Source organism: Vitis vinifera, chromosome 7 (assembly GCF_030704535.1).
Source record: "Vitis vinifera cultivar Pinot Noir 40024 chromosome 7, ASM3070453v1".
Lineage (NCBI taxonomy): Eukaryota > Viridiplantae > Streptophyta > Magnoliopsida > Vitales > Vitaceae > Vitis > Vitis vinifera.
In genome coordinates, this window is record NC_081811.1 from 8,183,188 (window position 1) to 8,208,688 (window position 25,501).

A 25,501-nucleotide genomic window follows, 5' to 3' on the forward strand; every position below is an offset into this window, starting at 1 on the left:
TGGCTCAAACAAAAACTAAAAATATTTACTGCCATTACTGCAGATATACAGCTCATATATTTTGTAAAGTTACATGGATGCATCTGTTAGAATGTTGGATTTGAGAGCCCCAATTGCTGGAGAATTTCCTCATGGGAGTAAACGGATAGTTTCTCACTACTCAAACAACAAAACCCGAAAAAAAAGAAGGAAAATAGAAATGCAACTGGGAGCATCATCATATTGTACATTTTGGCATATCACACTTCAATCTGGCCTTCCTGTTTACTGATATCCCACAGCAGCAATGTCCAAAATCAGGTATCCACAAGTTCCTGGCAACCCAAATTTACAAAAAGTAAATACTAAGCAGCAAAGAGCGAAAATATGTCATAGAAGGGTGAAAAATCCAACAAATAGAAGCTACAGATGCAATAGATCTCATTTCTTCTGTTCATCTCTTAAAACTTCAATAGCAATCAACTACAACTCCCTCTCTAACAATGCCAATCACACTCTTAGCCAAACTTCATGAACATAAGAATCTAGGTAAAATGTGATATTTGGATCCATGACAATCTTGAAACATTGATCAGTGCAGGTACTCTTCCCAGGATTCTGGAAAGAGTGGATTGGTAACAGACAGAACAGGTTCAGAAGCATACACCTTTGAATTAGATCCTTATGGTAAATACATTATCAACATCCCCAGTGACACAACCTATCAAAAAAACTATCCCCAACGACATAAAGCTAAATCAATGCCATTGTCCACAATCATGACTTCACACTGAATTCTTGGACAGCAAACAGGCCATTTCTGTATTCAAAATTTTACTTAACAAGACAATAGGCATATGAATTAATCAGTCAAAATATCTTAGACTATGGTAAGTGTAGATACAAAGAAACAGTGTTGGGAGAGGGTACCATTGAAGCTGAGTTGCACACTTCACATGTGAAATTTTACTAAAGATTTCTTCCATTCGAAAGCATTTGTCTGAACCTGCATTTAGTGAGAAGCAACCATCAGATAAATCTTAAAACCATTCACTTCAAATAACAGTAATTTGTGCATGCCTAAACGCGCCAAGAGCAAAATCATTCTGATAGAATCGAGACAACAAATAAAATGAACTATTCTAAAGGTAAACAGTGTTGTATTTTCTCAATAGATATTAAAACATATAAGAATCAACTTTGGTTGATTTCAAATACAGAACAAGTAAAAATGTAGAATGAGGGAGTCATCATGAGAGTAGAACCCAAACTTCAGAATCTGATTGTCCTGCCAATGCTAATGAAGTAAGTGATATAGGATTCAACAGACTAGGGGTTTTGGGAGGAAGTTGAATCTAACCACCCATGCTGGGTACTGAATCTCTAGTAAGGGAGGAGCTCCCCGACAGGGGGAAATTACAAACATGTACAACTTAGGAGCTGCAGGGAGAGGAATCTATATAGCTGGCAGGGCGGTTTGGCTGCCATATTTAGGAGAACTGTCCAAAATTGAGAAGCAGGTGCTGTAAGCATCTTTGGCTTTCTAATATGAGACTCCTACAAGAGTAAATATGGAAGACAAGGGTCCATGACCCATTTTCTTCTAGCATTTCTGGTTGAAAATCTTTTTCAACAGGCTTGTTTAATGTACTAGGTATGGTTGTTAAGAACTTACAACACATGATATAATACAATTTAATGAAAATTGATACATATTGCAATTCATATATTGTTTCTATATTTTCGTCTCATGTACTGTTAAGGTTTTTTTTATTTTTTTTATTTTTTTTTATGTAGTGAAAAATAAGTAGAAAACAAAATGGGAAGCTAAGCAGTTGATTCCTTTTATGGTTGGATTTTCTACCCCCTAAGTTCTTGAGTTCATATTTTTAACCATTTTAGATGTGCACATCTAACAACATCTAGAGTAGATGGTTTTTCTACTTTTGACCATAGCTATGTAGTCATTGTACTTGGGGGAAGGATTTATCATCCTTCTTTGTACTAGCTTAACCCATGATAATCAAATGTTTGTTTCTCATCAAAATAAATAAATAAATCTCAAAAATATATGCGTACATGTATATTGGAAGCATCTAGAGTAGTATATAACCAATTACTTGAAAGATAGTCGAATTTAAATGGTAAACTATGCTAGACCATATGAAAACATTGAATGCTAGAATTTTAAAACATTCAATTTAACAGAATGAGTTTATTGCATTGGCTTACTAATGAATTCACAAAAATAAGCTTTTTGGAATTTTTGCTATATTTTTAGTTCTAAAGTCTGACTAGGCATATACACTTGTATGTGTAATTTTTCATGTTTGTCAAAAAAAAAAAAAAAAAAAAAAAAATCCAAAAAAGAAAAAAAAATTTAGAACATAAAAATTTTATTCATCATATAATTTTTAATGTCAACAAATATAGTTTTCAATGTAAGATTATTTTACCTTTCTCTTTTATGATTACTTCCTAACTTTCCTGTACATTTTAAACAATTAATATAATAATTCTTTTCTTTCAAAAGGAATTGAACTTGATTTTTCTTAAAAGTATGAAAATAGTTGAAGGTGTATATATCATTGCATCATGTATCACATATATATTGATACATTTTACGAGTACAACTATGGTACTAGGCAGCCAGAAATGAATATTGTTCTAAATCATCTTATCAAATAGGAAGTGGATAATCCATTTTTCTTTTTCTGTTATGCATGAAATGTATTTGATGAAGGAAAATTTTTATTCTTGGGGATGAGGGTTCCAAATCTGGAATCAAAAAAATTATTTAGAGGATGATCAAGAGTTCTCTGCTTCAGCCTATTTGGAAGGACAAGAAGCAAAATTTTGTAAGGAAGGAATCCACAATGATGATGAGAGAGTAGTTTTTTTTTTTTTTGATAGGTAAACACAGAAAAAAATATATATTAAGAGAAAAGGGCACCTAAAGGCCAACCCAGAGCATGCAGGGAGTATACAAGAGGTGCCTAAAGGTAAGAACAAAAAAGAAGTGGGGATACAAAAAAACTTACCAACCCTCATCTAGAACCCAACCAATCAAAAAAGTTGATTAAAGGTAAAGGTCCTACATCTATACACAACTTAGACCAAGACCATAGATTACAAATAAAAGAATATTTCATGATTTGAATCAAAAGTTCCTCATTTTCAAAAGCTATCTTGTTTCTTTCCTTCCAAACCGACCCAAATAAACAAAGTGGAGCTGCCATCCAAGCCTCTCTACGCTTCTTGCCCATAAAGGAACCATGCCAACTTAGGAGGGTATCTCTAGCCGAAAGTGGAAGGACCCACATCACACCAAACATCGCAAATAGTAGCTCTCACAAAACCCTTGCCTTGGAACAATGGATTAGAACGTGATTAATAGACTCCTCTTCAGCACAACAAAGGAAACATCTGTTAGCTATGGGTCACCCTCTCTTTTTGAGTTGATCCAAGGTTAGAACCTTCCCCTATGAAGCTTCCCAAGCAAAAAAAACCACCTTAGTGGGGACACAAGGGCTCCAAATGATGCTCCTCGGAAATGGAACTGCACTTCTAGGTTCAAGAGCACTGTAAAGGGATTTAACATAAAATTTCCTGTCCTTATTCTCTTTCCAAAGCACCCTATCCTCCAAATCAATGACTAACCTCTTTCCTTGTATGGTCAAATGGAACCTCTCCACCGCCTCCACCTCTCAATCATTGAAAGGTCTAGAGAACCGCAGGTTCCAGCCCCCCTCTTCCCCCAACGAGTCCCAACAGTCCGCTACCCACACCTCTTTTGAATCCACTAAGGCATACAAAGAGGGAAAAGAGATGAGAGAGTAGTTTTTACAACTAAGGACTTTGAAAGTGGAGTCACCCTCTGATGTTTTATAAAGGTCAATTAAAATAGCCTACCCTCTATTTCCTAGAATAATGATCCCCTTCCTTGAGGCTCTAGTCAAATGACTGGATCAACCCCAGGCAACAACTTATAGTTAAGTTGACAATGGAATGCATTGAGGTTATTCCCAATTTACCCTTTAACCAAATTAATTTTAAATTAACCCACAAAAAAATCCTAATTAACATCAAATTGATCCTAATTAATTTCAAAATATTCACCAAATTAATCCAATTCAACTTGAAATCAAACTCTAAAGCTCTAATTCACAATGAGTCAAGGACAAAAATCTTCCTCATCTTCCTTATCATTATCTTCAAAATAAAAAAGAAAGTCCCAATCCCCATCCAATTGTTCTCTGTCATGTTTTCTTTAAGGGTTTGGTAATTAGGATGATGGGGTTGGATTTATGATTTTGGGATAAATAAGGCAACAACCAACAGGGTTGGGGTCTTTAATATCCTTCCTTTTTTTTTTTTTTTTTCCTAAAGGAAAAAATTTTCCCTTTGCTGTGCTATGGGTGCTGCACAGCAGCTAGTGTGTGCTGTTGCATCCTTTTTTCAAAAAAAGAAATTTGAATTTTAAAATGAGGGAAAGGGATATGGCTTTGGGTAGCATACGAAAAAGGTTATTGGGGAAGAAAAAAAATTATTTTTCTTTTTGATGGTCAAATTAATAGCAAATAGGTGGCAAACAGAAGGGGGTGCAACCCATGGATGCTGGGGAATACAAGAGGCACCACACCAACCAAAAAAAAAACACACATGTATACAATGCCAGTCTATAGCAACCCAAGCTGTCAACAAAACCTATAAGGAAGAAGTTGACATCACATAAAGAACCTTTAGATCATAAAAGCAAAGAGTTGATTAACTGATTTTTAACAACCAGAATCAAATTCTCCATACCTCCAACAGTTCATCTATTCCTCACTTTTCACACTAGCCAGAACAAACATATGAAGCCATTTTCCAAACTGGCTTTGCAACTCTTTCCCTTGAAGCTACTGCACCAACCTAGTAAGGCATCCCTAGAAACTCAAGGGAGATCCCAAACACCCTAAAAAGAGAGAACATTAAAGACCACAAGTGAGAGGTCCAATAACAATGAATTAAAAATGATTAGCCATCTCCTCCCTTTTCTTCCAAAGGCAACACCAAGTAGTAAGAGTCTACTCTTATCTAATAAGTCGATTTAATGTCAAGATATTCTTTTATACTACCTCCCAACTTGGCCCTACAACCATGTCCCACTAAAATGCTAGTTTGGGAAAGGAAATTCCTCCATCCTTTTCTGAAGGAATGTATTTCAAGTAATCTCCCCTTCCCACAGGAAATGTCTTTGAATCTTTTTGAGTCTACAACGGATCCTCCTTGGCACCAGAAAAGAAGACATGAAGTAGATAGGAGACTAGTGAGGGTACTTTTTATGAGTGTCATCCTACTATCCTTAGACAAATAATACCACTTCTAAGAGGTCAATCTTTTCTATCATCCTTCCTCAACCAGGTCCTAGGAAGGAGGCTTTGAAAGGCAAACCCAAATAATTAGTAACCAGCCTACTTTCCAACCAAACCATGAAACTAACTAATGCACCTTCTCCACCTTGCACACTTGTGTGATGTCACCTTTGTAAAGATTAACTTTGAGGCCCTAGATTGCCTTGAAGCACAAACGATTCCATCGAAGATGAAGCAACTACCCCCTATCAGCCTCACAAAACAAAAAAGAATCATCTTTTTGGAGATGATACCATCTTTTTCTCTAGACCTTTTATGGAAGATCTGCAAAACCTTAAACTAATCCTATTGCTTTAGGAATTTATCAAGACTAAAGATCAATTTAGACAAGAGTGCTCTATATGGAATTAACATAAGCCAAGATTTGATTATCAAGTTGGCTTCGGTTCAATGCTTGAATGCAAAGTCTCAAATTGGCCTTTCACTTACTTAAGTCTTCCATTAGGGGGGAATCTAAAGGCAGTTGCATTTTGGGACCTAATGAATGACAAAGCTTAAAGGAGGCCGGATGGATGAAAAAAGACTTTTTTTTTTGCCTCTAGGAGGTAGAATCACTCTAATTCAGACATATTTGTTCCATATCCCTAACTATGTCTTATCTCTCTTTAAGATTTCAACGTCAGTAGTGTCTGAAATTGAGAAATTGCAAAGGAATTTTCCCTGGTCAAGAGCTAAATAGGGTAGAAAAGATCATCTCATTAGTTAGGACTTAGTGTGTAAGCTTAAGGAGTAAGGAGGTCTGGGACTTAGGTTGATCTCTTTGAGGAATTGTGCTTACTTAGGGAAATGACTTTGGAGGTTCCATAGGCAAAGTTTTGGCCTTTAGGATCAGGTTATTTTAAGTATTTATGGGACATGTCCTAATGGATGAAATGTTAACATTACAGTTAGATGGTCACATTGCACAGGTGTTCTAGGGTTTTTTCAAGTTACACTCATTTGAACTCGCTTTGAGGATTTGTGGGGACGGGATCACCCTTTGTGTTCACAATTTTCATGTCTTTATAAAGTTGTCACAATAAAAAATCTTTATTTTTTATTTTTTATTATTATTTTTTTTATAGGTAAAGAAAAACCAAATATAAAGAAAAGATGAAGCACCAAAAATAGTGTCGTCAAAGTATACAGTAAAAGCCTAATGACTCAGCCTAAAGGGGAAGGGAAAAGAACGAAAAAAATCACATGCCCTTACTTAGAACTTAACCAATCAATGAAGCTAACAAGAGAAATAGGGCTCGTATCTACAAACACCCTAGACCAAGATCACAGATTACATACAAAAGAAATTTTCAATCTTTGAATCGATAACGTCTCATTGTCAAATGCTAACATGTTCCTTTCCTTCCACATTGTCCAAAATACACATAAAGGGGTTGTTTGTCAAACCTTTTTATGAGCTTTACCCACAAATGACCCATGCCACCCAAGAAGGGTTTCCTTTACTGAATAGGAGAGAACCTAAGACACACCAAAGAGGAAGAAAAGAAGATTCCAAAGAACCCGAGCCTTTGCACAGTGAAGAAGGTGATCAACCGTCTCTACTTCAGAGCTTCAAAGAAAACACCTATTTGCCAAATAGTGCCCCCTCCTTTAAAGTTGATTTAGAGTTAAGACTTTCCCCCAAGATGCCTTGCAAGCAAAGAAAGCCACCTTAGGTGGCGTGCTTGATCTCCAAATGCTCCCACAAGGAAACAAAAGAGAATCTCCAGGCTCCAAAATAGAGTAGAGAGAATTGAAAGAAAAGGTCCCACATCTCGCAGTTGTCCAAATCACTCTATCATCCACATCTCTCTGAACCTTAATTGCTTGAATCGTTTGTAGAAAACACTCCACCAAATCTAATTCCCAATTATTAAATGCCCTAGAGAAAAGAGGGGTTCATCCACCCCCTTCATCTTCAGGGTTCCAAACATCCGCCACCCAAGCTTCCTTAGTCAAAGAAAGGGTAAATAAGGGAAGGACACATATAGTGGCTCATCTCCGCACCACTTGTCCCTCCAAAATCTCACTCTCTGCCCATTACCCACTTGGAATGCCAACCTGCTACTTAGAATATCCCACTCCTTCCTAATAGATTTCCACAACCCCACACCGAACCTCTGACTCACCTCGTGGGAATGCCACCCCCCATCATCTTCACCACACTTTTGACTGATGACTTGCCTCCAAAGGGCCTCTCTTTCATTGACATTCCGCCAACTCCACTTGCATAAGAGGGCTATATTCATTAGAGAGAGATTTCTCACACCCAAACCACCTTTCCTTTTCTCCAAGCAAAACCAATTTCCACCTTACTAGATGCAATTTTTGCACAAGAGTCTCACCACCCCAAAGAAAGTCCCTCTGAATCTTCTCCAATCTCAACCTCACTTGTCTTGGCATGCAAAAGAGAGACATGAAATAGATTGGCATGCTAGACAGAGTGCTTCGAATTAAAGCGAGTCTCCCCCCTTTTGAGATAAACTGTCTTTTCCACATGACTAGCCTTTTTTGAAATCTCTCTTCAACACCATCCCAAACCGTCACAGATTTGAAGGGAGCCTCCAAAGGAAGACCCAAATGGCGAGAAGGGAGACTGCCCACTTTACAACCTAACTCCAAGGCCAAGTCATCTATATTATGCACCCTCCCCTCCGGAATTAGCTCACTTTTCTCCAAATAGATTCTCAAACCCGAACAAGCCTCAAACCACATAAGAAGCTAGCTCAAATAAGTCATCTGGTCTTGTCACAATAAAAAATCTTACCATTTCAACTATCTTTGGTCGTTCTTCTTCATATTCTTAGGATTTTAATTTTCGTTGCAACCTTACGAATTCAAAGATTGAGGATCTTGAAAGACTCATATTATCCCTTACTTGTGTGCACTTGTATTCATCCACCCCAGATGTGAGAGCATGGTCATTGACTTCTTCACGATTATTCACAATCAAATCTTTCTTTATAGTATTGTCTAATACTTCATATTTTGTTCTTTGTCTCCAAATCTAAAGTCTTATCTAAGGTTAAGGTCTTTGCATGGTTAGAGATATACAAGAAGGTAAATACCAACAATATACTACAGTTGAGAAGATATTTCAAATTCCTTAGGCCTGATTGGTGTGTTCTAAGTAAGCAAAGTGGAGAGTCTATTGATCATCTCTTTCTATACTATTTGATGACTTTAGAGCTTTGGCACCATCTATTCAAACAAGTTGGGATCGATTGGGTTCCACCCAAGAGTATATGTGATATGATGATAATTTCATATAGGGGTTTGGGGAGTTCCAGTAAAAGCAAGATTTTTTGGCAAATAGCTTGTCACACATTGCTTTGGATTATGTGGTGAGAGAGAATGACAAAAAAAATTTATGATAGGGGAAGGACAACATAGGGATTGTGGGATTTACTTCACTTCTATTTCTCTTTCTAGGCTTTATGCACCAAGGCTTTTAAAGGCATTCCTTTAAGAGTTATCCAACTAAACTAGCTTGCGATGCGTAAATAAAAAGGGTGTGGAGATCCTTGAGAGGAATGATGTTTTTAGCCTAAGCCTTCTGCATAGACTCCTTGTATAGTAGAGGAGGTCATCCATATTAAGATCAAGTTTTTTTGTAATCGTGGGGATAACTCCTCATCCTTCTCATGTTTTCATTAATATTAGTATTTACATCTCTTGTTCCTAATAAAAAAAACAAAAACAAAAAAGAATCATCACAAATAGAATAAGCCAAACTTCAATTCCTCCTCAAGGACCCTCTACCTAGAAACCTTTGACGAAAAACAAAAAAAAAAAACCTCTGCTGCTCTAGAAATGAAGCAACTAAACAATTATGGAACAAGAATGAATGGTATGGGAAGAGTGGATCCCTTGGTTTCAAACCTCTCAAACTTGGGGAAAAAAACCAGTATGAGTGCACAATTAACCAGCACAAAGAAGCCCAAACTGAAGATACAAAATGTCATCCAACCAATCCATTTTTGTCCAAAGCCCCTCATGCTCATTACAGTAATCAGAAAATTCTAATATCCAAGTTACTAGCTACTCCAGCCTACCTCTATTAAACTGGAGTTGATGACTCTTCAACAAGGTAATTAAGGCAAATTTGTCTTTTTCTGTTAAGGGATAAAGTCTGATTAAGGAGATCAATGTAATATCAGAAAATAGAAGGGAAGTCCAAGTAATAATTTCAAACCTCAGGAGTGGTTAGTGTCATTTTCCATTTGTTAAATGATTGGGTTCTAGATCTCTCTTTTTTCCCTCCTTTTTTTTTTCTTTCCCTCTCATATCAGTTCTACTCTAGATTTCTTTTTCTTTCCTTCTCTTATTATTAGTAGTATATTGAAAAATATATCTTTTATCCATCAAAGAGCAACAAATATAATGGCATAATTCTAAATTATGTCATTAATGTCAATTTGTGAAAAAGGATTCCTCATCTTTCTTTTGTACTTCTTAAAATCTTTTTTCAATATAATTCATTGTTGTTTCCTATCAAAAAAAAAAATTGTCAATTTGTAAAAAGAATGATTGTCTGGAAAAGACCAACAATTAAAAAAACTGGATTTTGTCCCCATAGTTTGTGAATAAAAAAAAAATCCAAGTAATTTTTTTTTTTAAAAAAAAAAAAATAGAGGAAGGAAGAAAGAAATAATATAACCACACCTTGGATATTGCTCTAACTCAGCCAAGTTTTCTCCAAGGAAGGAATTTGGTCCATTACTGTTCATTCCATGAGAAACATCATATTGGAGCACCCTCAGCTTCCCTTCCTGCAATTTTCAGCAAAAGAATTACACAGAAGTAAGGATATAAGCTGAAAAAATTAATATTATTCTATTTTATTGAAGAAGAGAACAAATAAAAATAAAAATATTTCCAAACGGTATCAGATGTACACCTTGGTTCCATACACAAGACCTCCTCCAGGTAAAGGATGAAAGCAAGCTACATTGACCTCATCTTCAGCACTGGGAAGCACTCTAACAAGTTCCATATCTGAGACTCGGTAAACCTGAGTGACAAAAAGAGCCTGTGAGACCTGAAAGATCAGAACAGTAAGATTTGAACAGATAATAAAGTACTTGACCAGCACTTCAATTGGAGATCTTCAGTACCATATTTACTGCCTAATGCTATTAAAATTTTGAAGTGTTACCTCCAAAATTGTGTAAATAGGTAATGTCGTTTCCCCATCGATAACAAGGCTTTTAAGGAGAGAACTATGACGCCGACCGTAGGCAAGTAATATGTGTTCAGATGTCGGAGAAAACTGCATGTAAGAAAATCAAAATAAGAAGTCTCCACAATATAGTTACCAAATAAAAGTGATATGAATATTGGCTTTTGCCTGAACAGTTTATTATAAGTTTTGACATTTTTTCAGATAGGCAAGTAATAAAAATTTAAAACATGCTCAGAAAAAAGGGCTGCAACCCCAGTATAAGTTTGGCATCGACCTAGTAAAAAGAACTAAAGAAATAGACATAAAACATGAAGTGGATCAGGTTTCAAAATATCAATCAACAACAAAAATCTTAAAGCAACACTACTTCCAAATTCCGTCATAATACATGCATTAACTATCAGAACAAACCCAGCATACTCAACAAGTTATCCAGATTCTATGGAAACAATTTCAGAAAAGGCACTGGGTTGGAACATCTTGAAATTTCCACAGATTTCAATCAAGTCCTTTTCAGGCCTCTGGTTCAACCAAATCCACTAAGGTTAACATCACTACTGCTTGTGTCAAAATATTTCAAATTCCTCTATAAATTGTCCAGAAAACATGTACATCTTTGTAAAGGAACCATGGCAGTTTCCAGCATATGGCAGACATGGCCAAAAACATTTACATTAGTATAATTTTAAAATCATCTTTTTTAATCAGAGACATCCTAGACATAATGGTCTATGTTTAAATTGAGAGAGAGGGAGAGGGAGACAGATATTTTGATAGGCTAAATATAACTTTAATATTTTAATAGAAGACCGCCAATATGCATAAACTAGTCATCAAGCACACACATTTGCATGTGCAAGACAAAATATAAGAAACTAATTATTATCTCTAATGGAAAGAGTAAAGAATGTTGCTTCTCTTGTTTAAGAAAAAATGTATTACTCTAGCAATTTACTTTTTCAAAAGCAATAATCCCAATATTTATGATGTTTGAAAAAAAAAAAAATCGAATATGCTTATTAGCTCTATTCTTAGTCAACATTTTAAATTCGAATTGTTAAAGTGCATAATATAAATTGTAGGCTCAAATCCTATAAGTTTAAGCTTTCAGGAAAATTGATTGTCTAACATGGTATCAAAGCCTTGTTTGGAGAGAGGTCATGTGTTCAAGCCTCATTACGTAATATTTATTTTCTCAATTTTATTAAGCCTACGTATAAGATCAAAAGAGATTGATTATGGTTATATACCTACAAACCTCTGTGCCTCTCCTTGTGTGGGAATGAGGCCACACATAACAGGGAGGATGTTAGAATGCATGATATAAATTGTGGGCCCAAATCCTATAAGTTTAAGCTTTTAAGAAAATTGGTTGTCTAACAAGAATATAAATAGAATTTGAAAAAAATATGGATAAATATAAGTGTCAAAGAAGTTAGAGAATGAACAACCTTACTACTTATAGAAGATTGCCCAAAAGAATTGACTTTACAAAAAAACAGATAAGCAATTTGCAAAAGGATAATGAAGGTAAATAACATACTAGGTTAGGAAAGTTCAGGGAGAGGGAGAGGAAAAAGACTGAGCAGTTGCTTGATAAGTCATGCATGGTTTGGGTTATGTGGAGAATATTTAGAAAATGGAAGGTTTTTCAAATATATATTAGCTCACTAAGTTGACTGTTTGTTTTACTTATTTTTTCCTTTCCTAATAGGCAAGAAAAAATATTATTAAATGCACCTAGCAAGAAAGTGCACATAAGTACACAAAGTGTGCACAAAGGAAACCAAAAGGCAAAAAGAACTGTTTGTTTTACTAATTTCAACTTCATCATAGTTTAAATGTCTTGAAAATAATGTCTTATATTTTTCCTTAATTTGACATGTTCATAATCGTTTTGGAAACTATTTTTTTTCTTAATCAGAAACAAAGAAATGCGTCGATATGAATTGCTTGGCACACCAACTAGTGTCTTGGTTTAATAAAAAGATATATGTATATACACACTCTCACACTCACAGAGAAATAAAATGTATACAGTAATAATAGTCATTATTCTTGTTGTTGTTTTGAATGATTTCAGTTAAATGTTTAACTTCAACCAAAAAACCATTGTGGAATTTAGCCTTCTTTAATACATCAGCCATGGCAAATAAGAAGACAAGATTCTATATCATAACAAAAAATAGGTCAAAATAAGCCAAAACATGGCACCTAAAACCAGTCAACAGATAAATAATATAGGAGTCCCTATAATATATTAAAAACAACAAACCTGAATTGAAGTCAAACAATGAGCAGCTCTAATCGCTCGGGAAACAAGTACTGTACCAAAACTGTACAAGTAGAATAAGCATTGGATGGACAAAATGAGCATTGCATAGAATGAATTATAAAAGACTTGAATGCAAAAGAAAAATTGGCAAGGGGTCTGAAGCATACGTTGCCTCCTCTAGTGAATAGATCCGAAGCTCATACATGACATGGTGTGCTGAGACTGGATGTCGAGTGGGTGATGTTGAGGCCCCTATGGCATCTTGAACCTGTGTTTGCAATCCAGGATCAGCTTCCAAATGAGGAAGCACACATGCAACACAGGCAGCTAAAAATCTCCCACAAGGTGATAAATGTGCACCCATTTCACTGGAATCACAGTTGTGTCATAAATATGCTAAACCATAAGTAACAAGGATCAAGGATGACAGGCTAGGCAGAAATTTTATGAAATGCAAATACTTGATATTTCATTTGACCAAGATAAGCATTTTATGACCAGGGAACTACCATTAAGAATATATATAACCCACAACAACTAATATCACATGTGCACATGCTAAAGCATGTCAAATGGTTTCATTTGTCTAAACGAGATGATGATCTTCAAAATGCCAAGATAAGTTAAAAGCACCGGAGAAAGCTTAAAAAACGAAAGGCAAAATACCATAAATTTTAGGCATACCTACAAAGGACAGCATGTGGTATGATTAAGAGGCACTTCTCAGCATTGAGCACAGCAGAAGGATTTTTTAAATCATGTGACCATATTCTTAGCTTTACGGTGCAAGGCAACTCTGCAGCAGCTGCTGCAGCCAATGATGCAGCAAGTTCAGACTGGATTCTACTCATGATGGGTGGAGTATCACTTCCTTCATGTGCGATATTAATAGATGCAGCTTGTTCCACAGATTCAGATACTGAAATCAAGTGGGAGCGCGAAAAACGTTGTTGCTGGCCAGATCTTCCAGCTACCCCAGGTAAGTTGATGCTGCCTGCCATTGCTGGAGAAATTACTGGAACCTCAATGTTAGAAGTAGACAAATCAGGATTCAAGATGGCAGAACCCATTCCAAGATTTTGAGATGAATGTTCATGAGAGGCACCATTAAGAGAGAGCATTGGAGATACACCAGCTTGGCTTTGACCCATTAACCATCCTTGCAGAAAAGGTAATTCCCAATATTTTGGGCCTCTACAAGGTAAAAACTGATGCAGATGCCCAAACTCGATGGACTCTGGCAGACTAGATATGTGCCCAGGAACTCCACGTGATGCACTATTGGCACCACTGAAAGTATCTAGGTTTGCAGAGCTTCTGTGCTGGTTTTGTTCCACAGGTTGCATTTCAGTGGAATCCATGGCATCCATTTTGGGGTCCGGAATACCATTTTCCATTCCATTAGGGACACAATTAATTTGTGTACCTTCTGTACTAGGATTTGAGCAAGAAGGCAAAACAGGAGAAGTTTCCATGGGAAACACCATATAATCATATTGGCCAGCTGCATTTGCATCTGCTTGAAATTGCACTGAACCAGAAGAACCCATTTGTACCCTGGTTGAACCAGTAGGCCTATCAGTGTGATACAAATCTATTCTTGAATCATCCCTTGCAAATGAAGGAATGAATGAGAAAGGTAAGGATGCAAGGTGCAGTTCGGAAGCCAACTTAAGACGGTCACTAGAATGAATATTTGCCAAAAATACTGCAGGAGGAGGATAGTGCAAGTAACCCGGAGATGTTGCTCTTGTCATTGAAGAATCTGAAGAATCAAGATCATTGACCTGCATATCAGTCCATTAATGTAACGCATTCAACAGTACAAGTAAAGAATCAAATCCAATACTTCAAAAAAAAATAATAACAATAATCACCTCTGCAGTCAAGAGAACTGGAGCACCATGAGGATGAAAATGCACAGCACGAAGTGAACGTCTTGTCTTCAATATAATGGTTGGTGACGAAGTCTCCCCTCTCCTGCTGTAGTGCCATACGAATAGCTGAAACAGGACTTCAAATGTCAGTGCCATGAAATCTACAAAACCAAAACCCATGAACTAGGATATAATAAAGTTTGAAATCACATATCATACCTTGTGCCCTGAAGCAACAGCAAGCAGTTCTCCTTTGGCATGGAAAGCAATAGAAGCAATAGGGCGATCTGGTGAAAACAGATAGAGATCAAATTCACCACATAAGGCATAACTAAATGCTTAGTGTGTGTTTGTGTTTGTGTGTGTCTGGATTGCATCAACAAAGCAACCGGAATGAGAATGAAAATAGAAATTACAGAAATCACGAGATCCTATACACTCCGCAGTATTTGCATCCCATATACGAACTTCATGATCTAAACTCCCACTTGCAAGTATTTCAGGATGCACTGGGTGGAACCTAACCTGTAGAAGCTCCATTAGCATTTAAGATGGTATTGATGACTTTAAAAAAATTAAAAATAGTTCATCCACATGAATAACTAACAGATTAAAGAATTACATGTTGACAAGCTAAAGGAATGGAATTCAATTATCAAAAACTCCCAAAACTGAACACCAACACCCTACCCCCACCCAAAACAACAAGAAGAATTAGGAGAAGGTAGCCTCTGGAAATCACTAACCAGAAGGCTCAGGTATCAACTCCAGTGGGTGGTCGGCAAAACCCCCCAAATTATGAGAATTAAGAGCTTTTAATCTCAAGAAATCACTAATTGGAAGGCTTACACACCAATTCAGCTTAGTAGATTACCAGGAAAAACAGATGTGTTGGACAACCATTTTCCTAACAGCTTAAAATGTTGAGATACAATGTATATCATGCTCTATACTACATTCAATCATGTGTGGCCCCATATCCACACGTGAAGTGACAAACATACCTGTGGGCAAACAAATAACAGTCTCCTTTGGGGTCAATAAGTCAGGGAAATAAATATATAGTGAGGTTTGAACTCGTGACTTCCTGCCACTTGTAGCTAAGATACTATGCCAAACAATCATTTTTTCTAAAAATTTAAATTATTAGAATTTGGGCCCATAATGTATATCCAACACTCTAACAAAATAAACCAAGCTAAAAATTGAAAAGCATAAAAGAATATATAATAAATTAGGTACATAGGCATGCACTCTGCCATCAAAACTACACGGTTAGAAGGGGAACAGAGGCATGTCACTGAAGGTAAGAGTCTAATCTGCAACTACCAGAGTTAACAAGATGCTGCACACCCAAAGGCAGCATTTATTAACAATGATAAATTTATAGATGAAACTAGAAGCAAATGCAAGAGGAAATAGAGCAAGGTACAGCAGCTTGGGTAAATGTTCCAAAATGCCTGGAGATGACAATTAAATCCTAAATTGGTAAACCTCCTTCCTAATTATAATTTTTTTTATAATAAGAACTTTCTTCCCAATTATATCCGTAACATTGTACTAAAAGCATTTCACACACATGTGATAGGAATAAATCCCCTTGCACTAATATTCTAAAGCATGGCTCAAAGTCATGGTATCAATCATTGACTCAGAGGGTTCCAAGGCATATCGGTCTCGGCATCTTGGCTCAATATCAACAACACGCATAATAAGATAGTTAAAAGGTTAAAAAAAATATTGATATAATAATATCCAATTTATTATTAACAATAAATTAGTATATAAATTAATACACTATATATGGTACCATTACTATATAAAATAATATATTACCTAAATTGATGCAATTCATACCACAATAATAAATTATTGAATTTTCACCTTTTCTTTTACCAATTCCATACCATTAGCATATAAGGCAAATTGATGCAATTCATAAGACAACGAGCATTTAAATGATAGATCCTTCTTATATAAAATAATACATCACCCCCTTTTTCCTCAAATTCCCAATCCTCAATGCTAGTAACCACAACACATTTTTCAAATTCCTTATCCCAAACACCAATAACCACAACACAAAGAGAGAGGGAGAAACTAAGGAGGGTAGTTGATGACGTGTACCAAGTTTAGCTTCCTCTACAAAGCACACCCATGCCACACCAATGAGACCATGGAGACGAAGCAAAGAGAGGCAAGACCAACATGCAAAGATTGTCATCAATGGAAGAATTTGATTTTTTTTTTTTCACCAATCAGGCAATCACCACAATGAAAGCTTTGACACAAAGGCGATGCAATCCATCCGCAATCACTGTGAGAATGTTTTCTTTCTTCTTCTTCATGGGTATAGAGTCATAGGTCTGGAAAAACTTTTCTTTTGAAGAGAATCTCTATTTTTTTTAGAGATTTCTCAGTTTTAGTTGTTGTTTGATGTTCTTTTATTATGATTTGGAGGGGGGGGGGAATGATTTCAGGGTTAATTGGAGAAATTTCTGATAAATTGAAGGATTCAACCGAGTCAACTCAAAATCTCAATCGAGTCAACTCAGTTTAATTGATTCTTGGTTGAGTTTGGGTTAAAGATGGTATCAAATATCGAACTCGGCATAAAAAGATCCAAAGTGGATACGACTTGACCAAGTCATATCAAACTTGGCCGATACTTTGAACCTTTTTCTAAAGTTTCGCTACAAAGAAATTACAAACGTACCATAAAAGAATAGTTGAAATTCCATGCATAAGACACCTAAATTTTGAAATTTCAACAAAAATTAAGAAAGCTGCAACATAAAAATCCCCTCAAAAGGATATATAATCTTCCATTTCTCATGATCACAAAATTTTGAGTAAATGAAAATTCACAAAAGATCTTACCAAAGAAAGAAAAAAAAAAAGTCAACTAGGGATCCCAAAAAATCTTCCTATCAATCATTTGCACTCTTCAAATCAAGGAAAGTAGCTTAAGATTACGAGATTATCTGATGCATGGATTACTCATTTTATGGTATTAACTAGGCCAAGCCCTATTAACAGTAGCATCTATGCTCATGTTAGGAGTTTTACCCAAGCTGAGAGAGACTAATGAACATTATGTCTCAAAGGCTCAAGCAATTACATCTTCCACAAAAATCTTGGAAAACAACCCAAATGTACTTCCACAAATATTCAATTCCATTAAGTTCGCCAAAATCGCCAAGAAAAAGAAACCAACAGGATCTAGAGATTGATCACACGGCAGTGCCACCAAGTTCTATTACACATACATTAAGAGTATCAGGAGCTTATCTAGAAGAAGATGGTAGGAGCTCAGTGTCATTCTCATAATGAATCCAACTTTCATTGCATTCCTTTCTGCATAATCTTTTTATTTATAGAATCCTTCCATCCCTAATCTATTGGCACATTTAATGAAACATCAAACTGAATTTATCATACTGGAAGCATTGAACTCGTTAAGGATGCCGCAATAATAATTAATAAATATCTCTATGACAGATCAATACATTTATTGGTCATTCAAAAACAAAACTTTCGAAGACTGAAGCAGTATAAAAGGCCCAATCGGGATCCCCTTTAGTTAAAATTTGTTAAGAAAGCTCTATAAGATTTTGCACATGCATCAGCTTTCCCAGATGATTCCAGGATGATGTGTTTGATGGCACATAGACCATTTGAGGAAAACTACAGATATCAAAAGGCAAAAAATTTAACAGGCCAGACCCCTAAAATTACAAATCAGTTTTAGATAGACATATTCTCAAATAGAAAACCAATCAAGAAATAGAACATGGATGTAGGGTAAACAAGATATTCCAGAATCGAACAGAGGACCACCAAGAGATGGATCGGGAATTTGAAGTTCAAATTAAATATTTAATACATTAACACATGTGATAGTAACTATTATAAGTGGTCAGGAAACATGGAAAATACACTCAAGTAGAGCATCATAGGACACACAAGCTGCAGATAGAAATCCTGTTCAAACTTAAGAATCTATCGAGAAACAAGGAAACAGAAGCAACTGCTACAACATTAGAAAGAAGAGATCTGCAGAAATTTTCAAAGTAGTACTTCACCGCAGTAATAAGTAAATCAGAGAAGTTTAGGTCAATGAAAGGAAGGTCCAATAATACTCTCACAATTTCAAGAGCATTAAGCCAAATTTCGGTTTCACCATTCACAAACTACTCTTTTTACCTTGCTACCAATGAAGGTGAATTCAATAGGCAATTGCCATTTCTCTAATTTACAGTCATACATTACTTAGATTCTCCCAAGAATAAATTTTGAGGTCATTAAGCCGTAGTTTACTTCGTTTACCCATATATACTTACTCTCAATATGGAGCACTTTACATTATAAGAATTTATATATATATAACCTTTGAATGAAATAAATTTGCAGCAAACTATTGGCTAAAGATTTTCATGATCGAGAACTGCCACCCTAGGGAAAAAATATTTAACAAAGTGATTGCCTAGAATTTGTTAGGTGATTGGAGACCTAGTATTAAGGGGCTGTCCTTTGAGACTTTAAGTTTGGAGGAGGCTAGGTATTCAACTCTTTCAGCTTTCAATAGCAACAAAGCCCCAGGTTTGATTCTTGGCATCTGTTTTGGGACTTTGTTAAAAAAGAAGTGATGGATCTCTTTGGGGAATTCTATGAACAAGGGTTATGTGAGAGAAGTTTGAATGCCACTTTTATGGTCTTAATCCCAAAAAAGGGCGGAGCAAAAGTAAGGCCTATTAGCTTGATGGGGAGCTTGTACAAATTATTGGAGAAAGTTCTAGCACAAAGGCTTAAAAAAGTGGTGGGTGGGTTGGGGGGGGGTGGGTTCTTTACTTCTCAAAATGCCTTTGTCCAAGGAAGACAACTTCTTGACACCATCCTTATTGCAAATGAGACCATTGACTTGAGGTTGTCTAACGGTATTCTATGTAAGCTCGACATAGAGAAGGTCTATGTCCATGTAAATGGGAGCTTTTTGTTAGCAATCTAGGAGAAGATGGGTTTTGCCTATAAGTGGATCGGGTGGTTTAATTAGTGTATTTCAACAACTCAATATTCAATACTTGTCAACGGGACCTTAACTGGCTTTTTTCATAGCTCTAAAGAGTTAAGGCAAAGAGACCCTAATCCTCCTTATTTATTTGTTATGAGAATGGAGGCTCTTAGCTTTCTTTTTAAGAAAACTAGGGAAGGGAGCGAGGGGGTTTCAGAAAAGGCTTGCAAGGTGGAAAAGACAATACTTATCATAAAGAAGGGAGGGGTTGGGGGGTTAAGGGGGATGATTGTCATAGACTCTAATAAAAAATACTTTGTCTAGTCTTCCCATTTATTTCATGTCCTTTTTTGTTATTTCAAGAGGAGTGCATCGTAGACTAGAAAAAATTCAAAAGAACTTTCTATGAGGAGGGTCTCTGGAAAATAAGCCACACTTGGTGAAGAGTCAAAGTCTGTAAGCTAAAGAAAGAAGAAGGGTTAAGCATTTGGAATTGAACAAGGTTCTCTAGGCAAGTGGTGTTGGAGGTTCATGTCAAACAAGGAGCCCTTGCAGATGCAAGTAATCATGGGCAAATTTGGGGAAGAAGAGGGGGGTTGGTGCTCTTTGGAGATGAAAGAGGGTATGGCATAGGGTTGTGGAATGCCACAAGGAGAGAGTGAGGTGCTTTTAAAAGTAAAATTTCTTTTGTTGTGGGTAATGGAAGAAGGGTCAGATTTTGAAAGGAAATTTGGTATAGGGACACCCTTATGAGGACCTCTTTCCCATCTCTGTTCGCTCTAGCAACTTTAAAGGATGCTTGGGATTTTTATGCATGGGAGCAGGCTGAAGATGGGGGGACTAGAACCCATGTTTCTTAAAGAAAACTCCATCACTAGGAGTTAGACTATATTAAATCTTTCTTTGTAAGGAAAATCAATGAGTAGAAAAGTAGATGACAAGGTAGTGTGGATGGTTGCAAAGGGAGGCAATATTTCCAATAAACCTTTTATTTTGGAATGGTTCAGAGGAGTGTAGAGTCTTTCCCAATTCATGGGCTCCAATAAAAATGAGTTTTTTTTTTTGTTTAGAAAGCAACTTGGAAAGGGATTTTAATTATGGATAACATGAAAAGAAGAGGTTGGATGTTTGTCAACATTTTTTATTTTTTTTTAAGGCGAGGAGGAATCTAGTGACCACATCCTCCTTCACTTCCAAGGTAGGATTATTATGGAAATTGGTCTTCTCCTTATTTGGAGTGGTATGGGTGTTGCATTCCCTAATCAAAGCAACACCACTAAGTTGGCACGGTTGTTCCACTGGAAAGAAGAGAGAGAAAGTTTGAAATGTTGCATCTCTTTGTTTGTTTTGAACTATTTGGAAAGAGAAATAGAATAGCTTTTGAAAATGTTGATTACCAATGTAAGCACTTAAATCCTCTTTTATGTGTAACTTTTTAGAATGGACCAAAGCGGTACTAGGGGTAGGGTCCATGTCCATGTCCATGTTTAATTTTGTCGATTGGTTAGGTTGTTAGCCAAAGGAGGGATAATTTTTTGTTCTCCCTTCTCATTTTTTTGCTTTGAAGTGTACTTGTATACTTCCTGTGTTCTTTGTGTGGCTTTTTTTAGCACTTAGTAATTCATTTCTCTTTTGCCTATCCAAAAATAAATATTGCCTAGATGAGCTAAATGATGAAAAAGGTTAAAAATAGCTGAAACTAAATAATTGGGATATAACCTTGCTGAAATGAATGAACTCCTTAGAGAAGCTAATTTCATAGGAGTGTCACTACTTCAACAAGGATTTTATGTGTTGCTGCTACAATAGTTATTATAGATTTCATGTAAGAATAAGGAGCAAATAAAGACTGCTTGATGCATATGTTCTTAACTCAGACTTACCACCCAAGGTGTCCTTCGATGACCAGTTAACACCTTTAAGCAGCTTCCAGTATGGCAATCAATTATCTTTACAGTGTGGTCACCACTGTGAGTATGAAATAGGATTGGAGTACAGTTAGAAGCCTGGCTACATAATTACGGATAAAAAAGACGGTGCAAAAATGTAAAATAGAGAAAAGAAAAGAAAAGACAAGTTAAAATTTACTGTGTGGAAGCAAGTGTTTTTCCATCTGGACTGAATGCTGCTGCAATAGTAGACCTCGGAGGAGGCATCAGAGGACAATACCTGGCTGATAAATGCTGCAATGAATCTGCCTCTACCCTAGAACAGAAAAGGAACAAAAAAGAAAGAAAGAAAGATAAAAAGAAAGAAAACAGAAGCAAAAAACTTGTATGAAAACAGAAGCAAAAACCTTGTACGAAACAGCATGCATCTAGGACAGATAGAGCATGCTCCTTCATTTTCAAATAATGTGCCAGAAATAAAATGTTCCTTCTTATGAAAATGGAAACCACAACAAAAAATGAAAAAGTGTTAATACCATGAGATAAGACCACGTCTTGCATCTCTAGCTGCTTCACTTTTGGGCCCAAAGAAGGACTCAGCATTCTGTTCAGAAGATCCTCCCCATAGCCTCTTTGGAAACTGTTTCGACCGAGGACAAATCTCTCTTTGTGCTAGTAATTGAAGGACATTCCTGCCACTTACAGATAATGAAAAACTAGAGACTCAGAAACTTAACAATAAAGAGAACTTCATGGTCTTGAAAGCTTTATGAAATATGAACTAGGTTTAATAACAGAAGCACAGAGAGCATTATGTGAAAGATGCAGCATAACAGAATGAGTACACAGCAGTTCTGCCACAAATCATTTGGCCAAACCACCTTACAATATGTCAAATTCAGTAGTTCTCTGCTAAGGTTTATAAGGTTTTCAAGATCCAGGATATGCTGTTCTGCCCACGAGAAAGTTAATTAATGCATTGATTAGGAATCTTATGCAGGACACCAAAAATCATAAAAGAATTGTGGATGCACTAAGATGATTTTAACCAAAAAGAAAAAAAAAATGAAATGTTGGAATTCCTCCTAACAAGGGAAAATCCAAAATTAAAAAATAATGAGGAAAAAAAATCACTTCTTCCCACTTAAAATTAAAGAACCCAAAAAGGAACACTACTTAGATTCAAAGGTCATAAATTCCAGCATGGTCTTGGTAATCATGCTTCAAATCATTTAAACTTCCAATTAGTGAAAAAAAAAATGGACAAACAAGTAACATTGCCACTATGAACCAAAATTTGTATCAAGGACTTTTTCAAAATTCATAATGTCCCAATAGACATAAGTTTCATGATTTGCCCAATATCAAAGAGAAACCTGAATTTCTCAAAATTACCTTATAGGTTTTTTCTTTGTTTGAGACCCTAGTCAGGGTTTTTCCAATTTTTTTCCTTTCAAAACAAAAACCAATAATACAATATTATTCAGTTTATTTCCATTCATTTTTCTCAGTTTGTCAGAAACAAAAGAGAGAATTAAGGAAATGCAAATCGGGGACCCATGAGAAGTCCTACCACCCTTCAAAAACCACTCTTCAAGCAAAATTATCACGCAGAACCCTATTTAGTCGCTGACAAAATGGTGGGTGGGGGGACTAATAGCTTAAACATTTCCCGTAGATTCAAATATCAAATTTCTTCTCAGGTTTCTCCGAAACCAACTGGCAGGTTGACAGATTGTTCTAACCTGTGATGGGAGGAGGGACCGGACGGTGAAGAAGAGACGACGGTAGGATCGTGTGGCCGCGAAGGTCGTTCAATCATGTGCTTCATGGAGAATCTAACCCAAGAATCAATCAGAGAGTCTCACTGTTGAAAACCTAATTGCTATTTGAATGGCGAGAAAACAGTATAGAGGGTGAGGGTGGAAGAGAGGGGTGGCTTGTTTAAGATTGGAATGGGGCTCTCTCTCTCTCTCCTCTCCTCTCTCTCTCTCTCTCTCTCTCTCTCTCTCTCTAACACAGGTACGGTTTTATTGGGGGAAAGCGGGGGCTGTTTGTCTGCCAAGAAAATTATAATCCATGAAAGAAAAGTGTACCCCACGTTGTGAAAGCCAAAGCCTAGACCGATCCGGGGAGTATTTGAAAATGAAGAAATATTTTGTTTAAGGGATGAAATAATCCCAAATTATGAATCTACAAAAAAATTGCGTAATCATTTAAAAATTGGAATAGTATTTAATTTGCATGATCATCATCTTCAATAATAATATAGTTATCAATTATTTAATCACGTTCAAATTATTATAATTTTCTCTTTGCTTTAATTTAATTTAAAGGTCAAAATTTTTTAAATTTGTTTTTACAAACTTTTTTATTATTTATTACTTTAAAAATAGTTTTTAAAAGCAAATTTAAAAAAAATATAATCAAATAGTTCCATATTTTTCTTTTATTTTAAAAAATGTTGAAAAACAACTCTTACTTATTCTTTAAAAATTGTTTTTTATTTCACTTTGTTTTTTAAAATTGTTTCTAGAGAACAACTAACAAATAGTATTAAAAAAATTTTAAAAACAGTTTTCCATTTTTTAAATCACAAAGCTAAACAAGTTCTTAAGGCTTGTTTGGTCATGTTTTTTTTTTTTCTGAAATTTGTTTTTAAAATTGGTTTTGAGTTAAAAAATAAAAAATAGTTTTTAAAAACAAATTTTAGAAAACATGAACAAACGGACCTGTATTTTTCTTTTGTTTTTAAAAATTGTTGAAAACAACTCTTACTTGTTCTCTAAAAATTATTTTCCATTTCACTTTATCAACCTAAAGTAATTATCTTGAGGCATTGTAATAAGATGATGGTCATTTTTACAAATTTAAACTATATGAATGCAAGTAATAATTATATGCAATTAAATCATAGATACAATAGCAAACCAATTGCATATAGAATCAGGAAAGGAAAAACGAATACAAACTCAAGATTTTTATAGCGGTTCGATGCAATTCAATCTACATCTACTCTTCTTAAGTTCCTAATAGAATGAGGGTTTCACTAATCCAATGCTTCCAACACAAGCCTCCAAGCATTACAATTGATTGACCAGCTCTAATGAGTACTTATAATTTCTACAAGAGATGCCTTACTCTTGAACTCCACAAGTGATACCCCATACTTGGTAAACACAAAGTGATACCCTAGATTTTTCCCTCAAGTGATATCACATACTTAAGCTCACCTCACAAAGGTTATGCAAAATGATTGAGAACTAAACTCATAAAATCCTAATAAAAGCTTAAGCTCAAATGAATATAAGATAAACTAGGATTCAAGCTTACAAAATAATGAAATTTGGAGTCACTTTCTAGGAGTGTGGAATCTAAACTAATTAGTAGACACGGTTTGAGGTCAATTAATTGACCAACCGATCAAATTGGCTACTAGCCACTGGGAATTGATCATATTGACAAATGACTACTAAGGTTCAAGATCTCATATGATCCTCAACCATTCAAGGTTTTATCTCAACTAGCTAGAGATATGCTATTGCAAGTGTGTGTGGGTGGGATGGGAGTGCAAAATTGCACCTTGATCGATCGAGTTTAATTAATTCAACCTATTCATCACACCCTCAACTTATTGCACTATAAAGTGCTTAAATAGCCCAACTTGAAGTATGGAACCTCAAACAATTTATTTTTAACTTATTAAAACCTTTTAAGAAAAGTTTAGAAACAATTTGGCTCAAGGTTTTAATTAAAACACGAAATCACCCAATTACAAAAGAATTCAAAATAATTTAGCACTTGAATGATTTTTTTTTTTTTTTTTGTGCTTATGTAAAAGGAAATGTAATATGAACCTAGTGCACCAACAACCTTATAAAGATACCCT

The 25,501-nt window shown here is 35.7% G+C and overlaps 1 protein-coding gene across 4 annotated transcripts; it reads right to left on the reverse strand.

Moving 5' to 3' along the window:
* LOC100246400 (uncharacterized) lies at window positions 1–23,863 on the reverse strand. Of its 4 annotated transcripts, none has more exons than XM_059737987.1 (16): window positions 23,358–23,768; window positions 22,149–22,304; window positions 21,812–21,928; window positions 21,607–21,691; window positions 15,129–15,237; window positions 14,932–14,999; window positions 14,713–14,838; window positions 13,968–14,622; window positions 13,520–13,850; window positions 13,003–13,203; window positions 12,836–12,896; window positions 10,534–10,647; window positions 10,276–10,389; window positions 10,041–10,147; window positions 910–985; window positions 1–314 (listed from the first exon to the last, which is right to left on the reverse strand). In XM_059737987.1, the coding sequence occupies exons 1-15, from the start codon at window positions 23,441–23,443 to the stop codon at window positions 949–951; spliced, it is 2,367 nt and encodes a 788-aa protein (XP_059593970.1). In that variant the 5' UTR covers window positions 23,444–23,768; the 3' UTR covers window positions 1–314; window positions 910–948. The 4 variants fall into 4 exon arrangements, with proteins under 4 accessions (XP_059593970.1, XP_010652438.1, XP_010652436.1 ...); XM_010654136.3 differs by having other exon boundaries at window positions 22,149–22,310; XM_010654134.3 differs by having other exon boundaries at window positions 13,520–14,622; window positions 22,149–22,310; window positions 23,358–23,863.
* Between the last annotated feature and the right edge of the window lie 1,638 nt (window positions 23,864–25,501).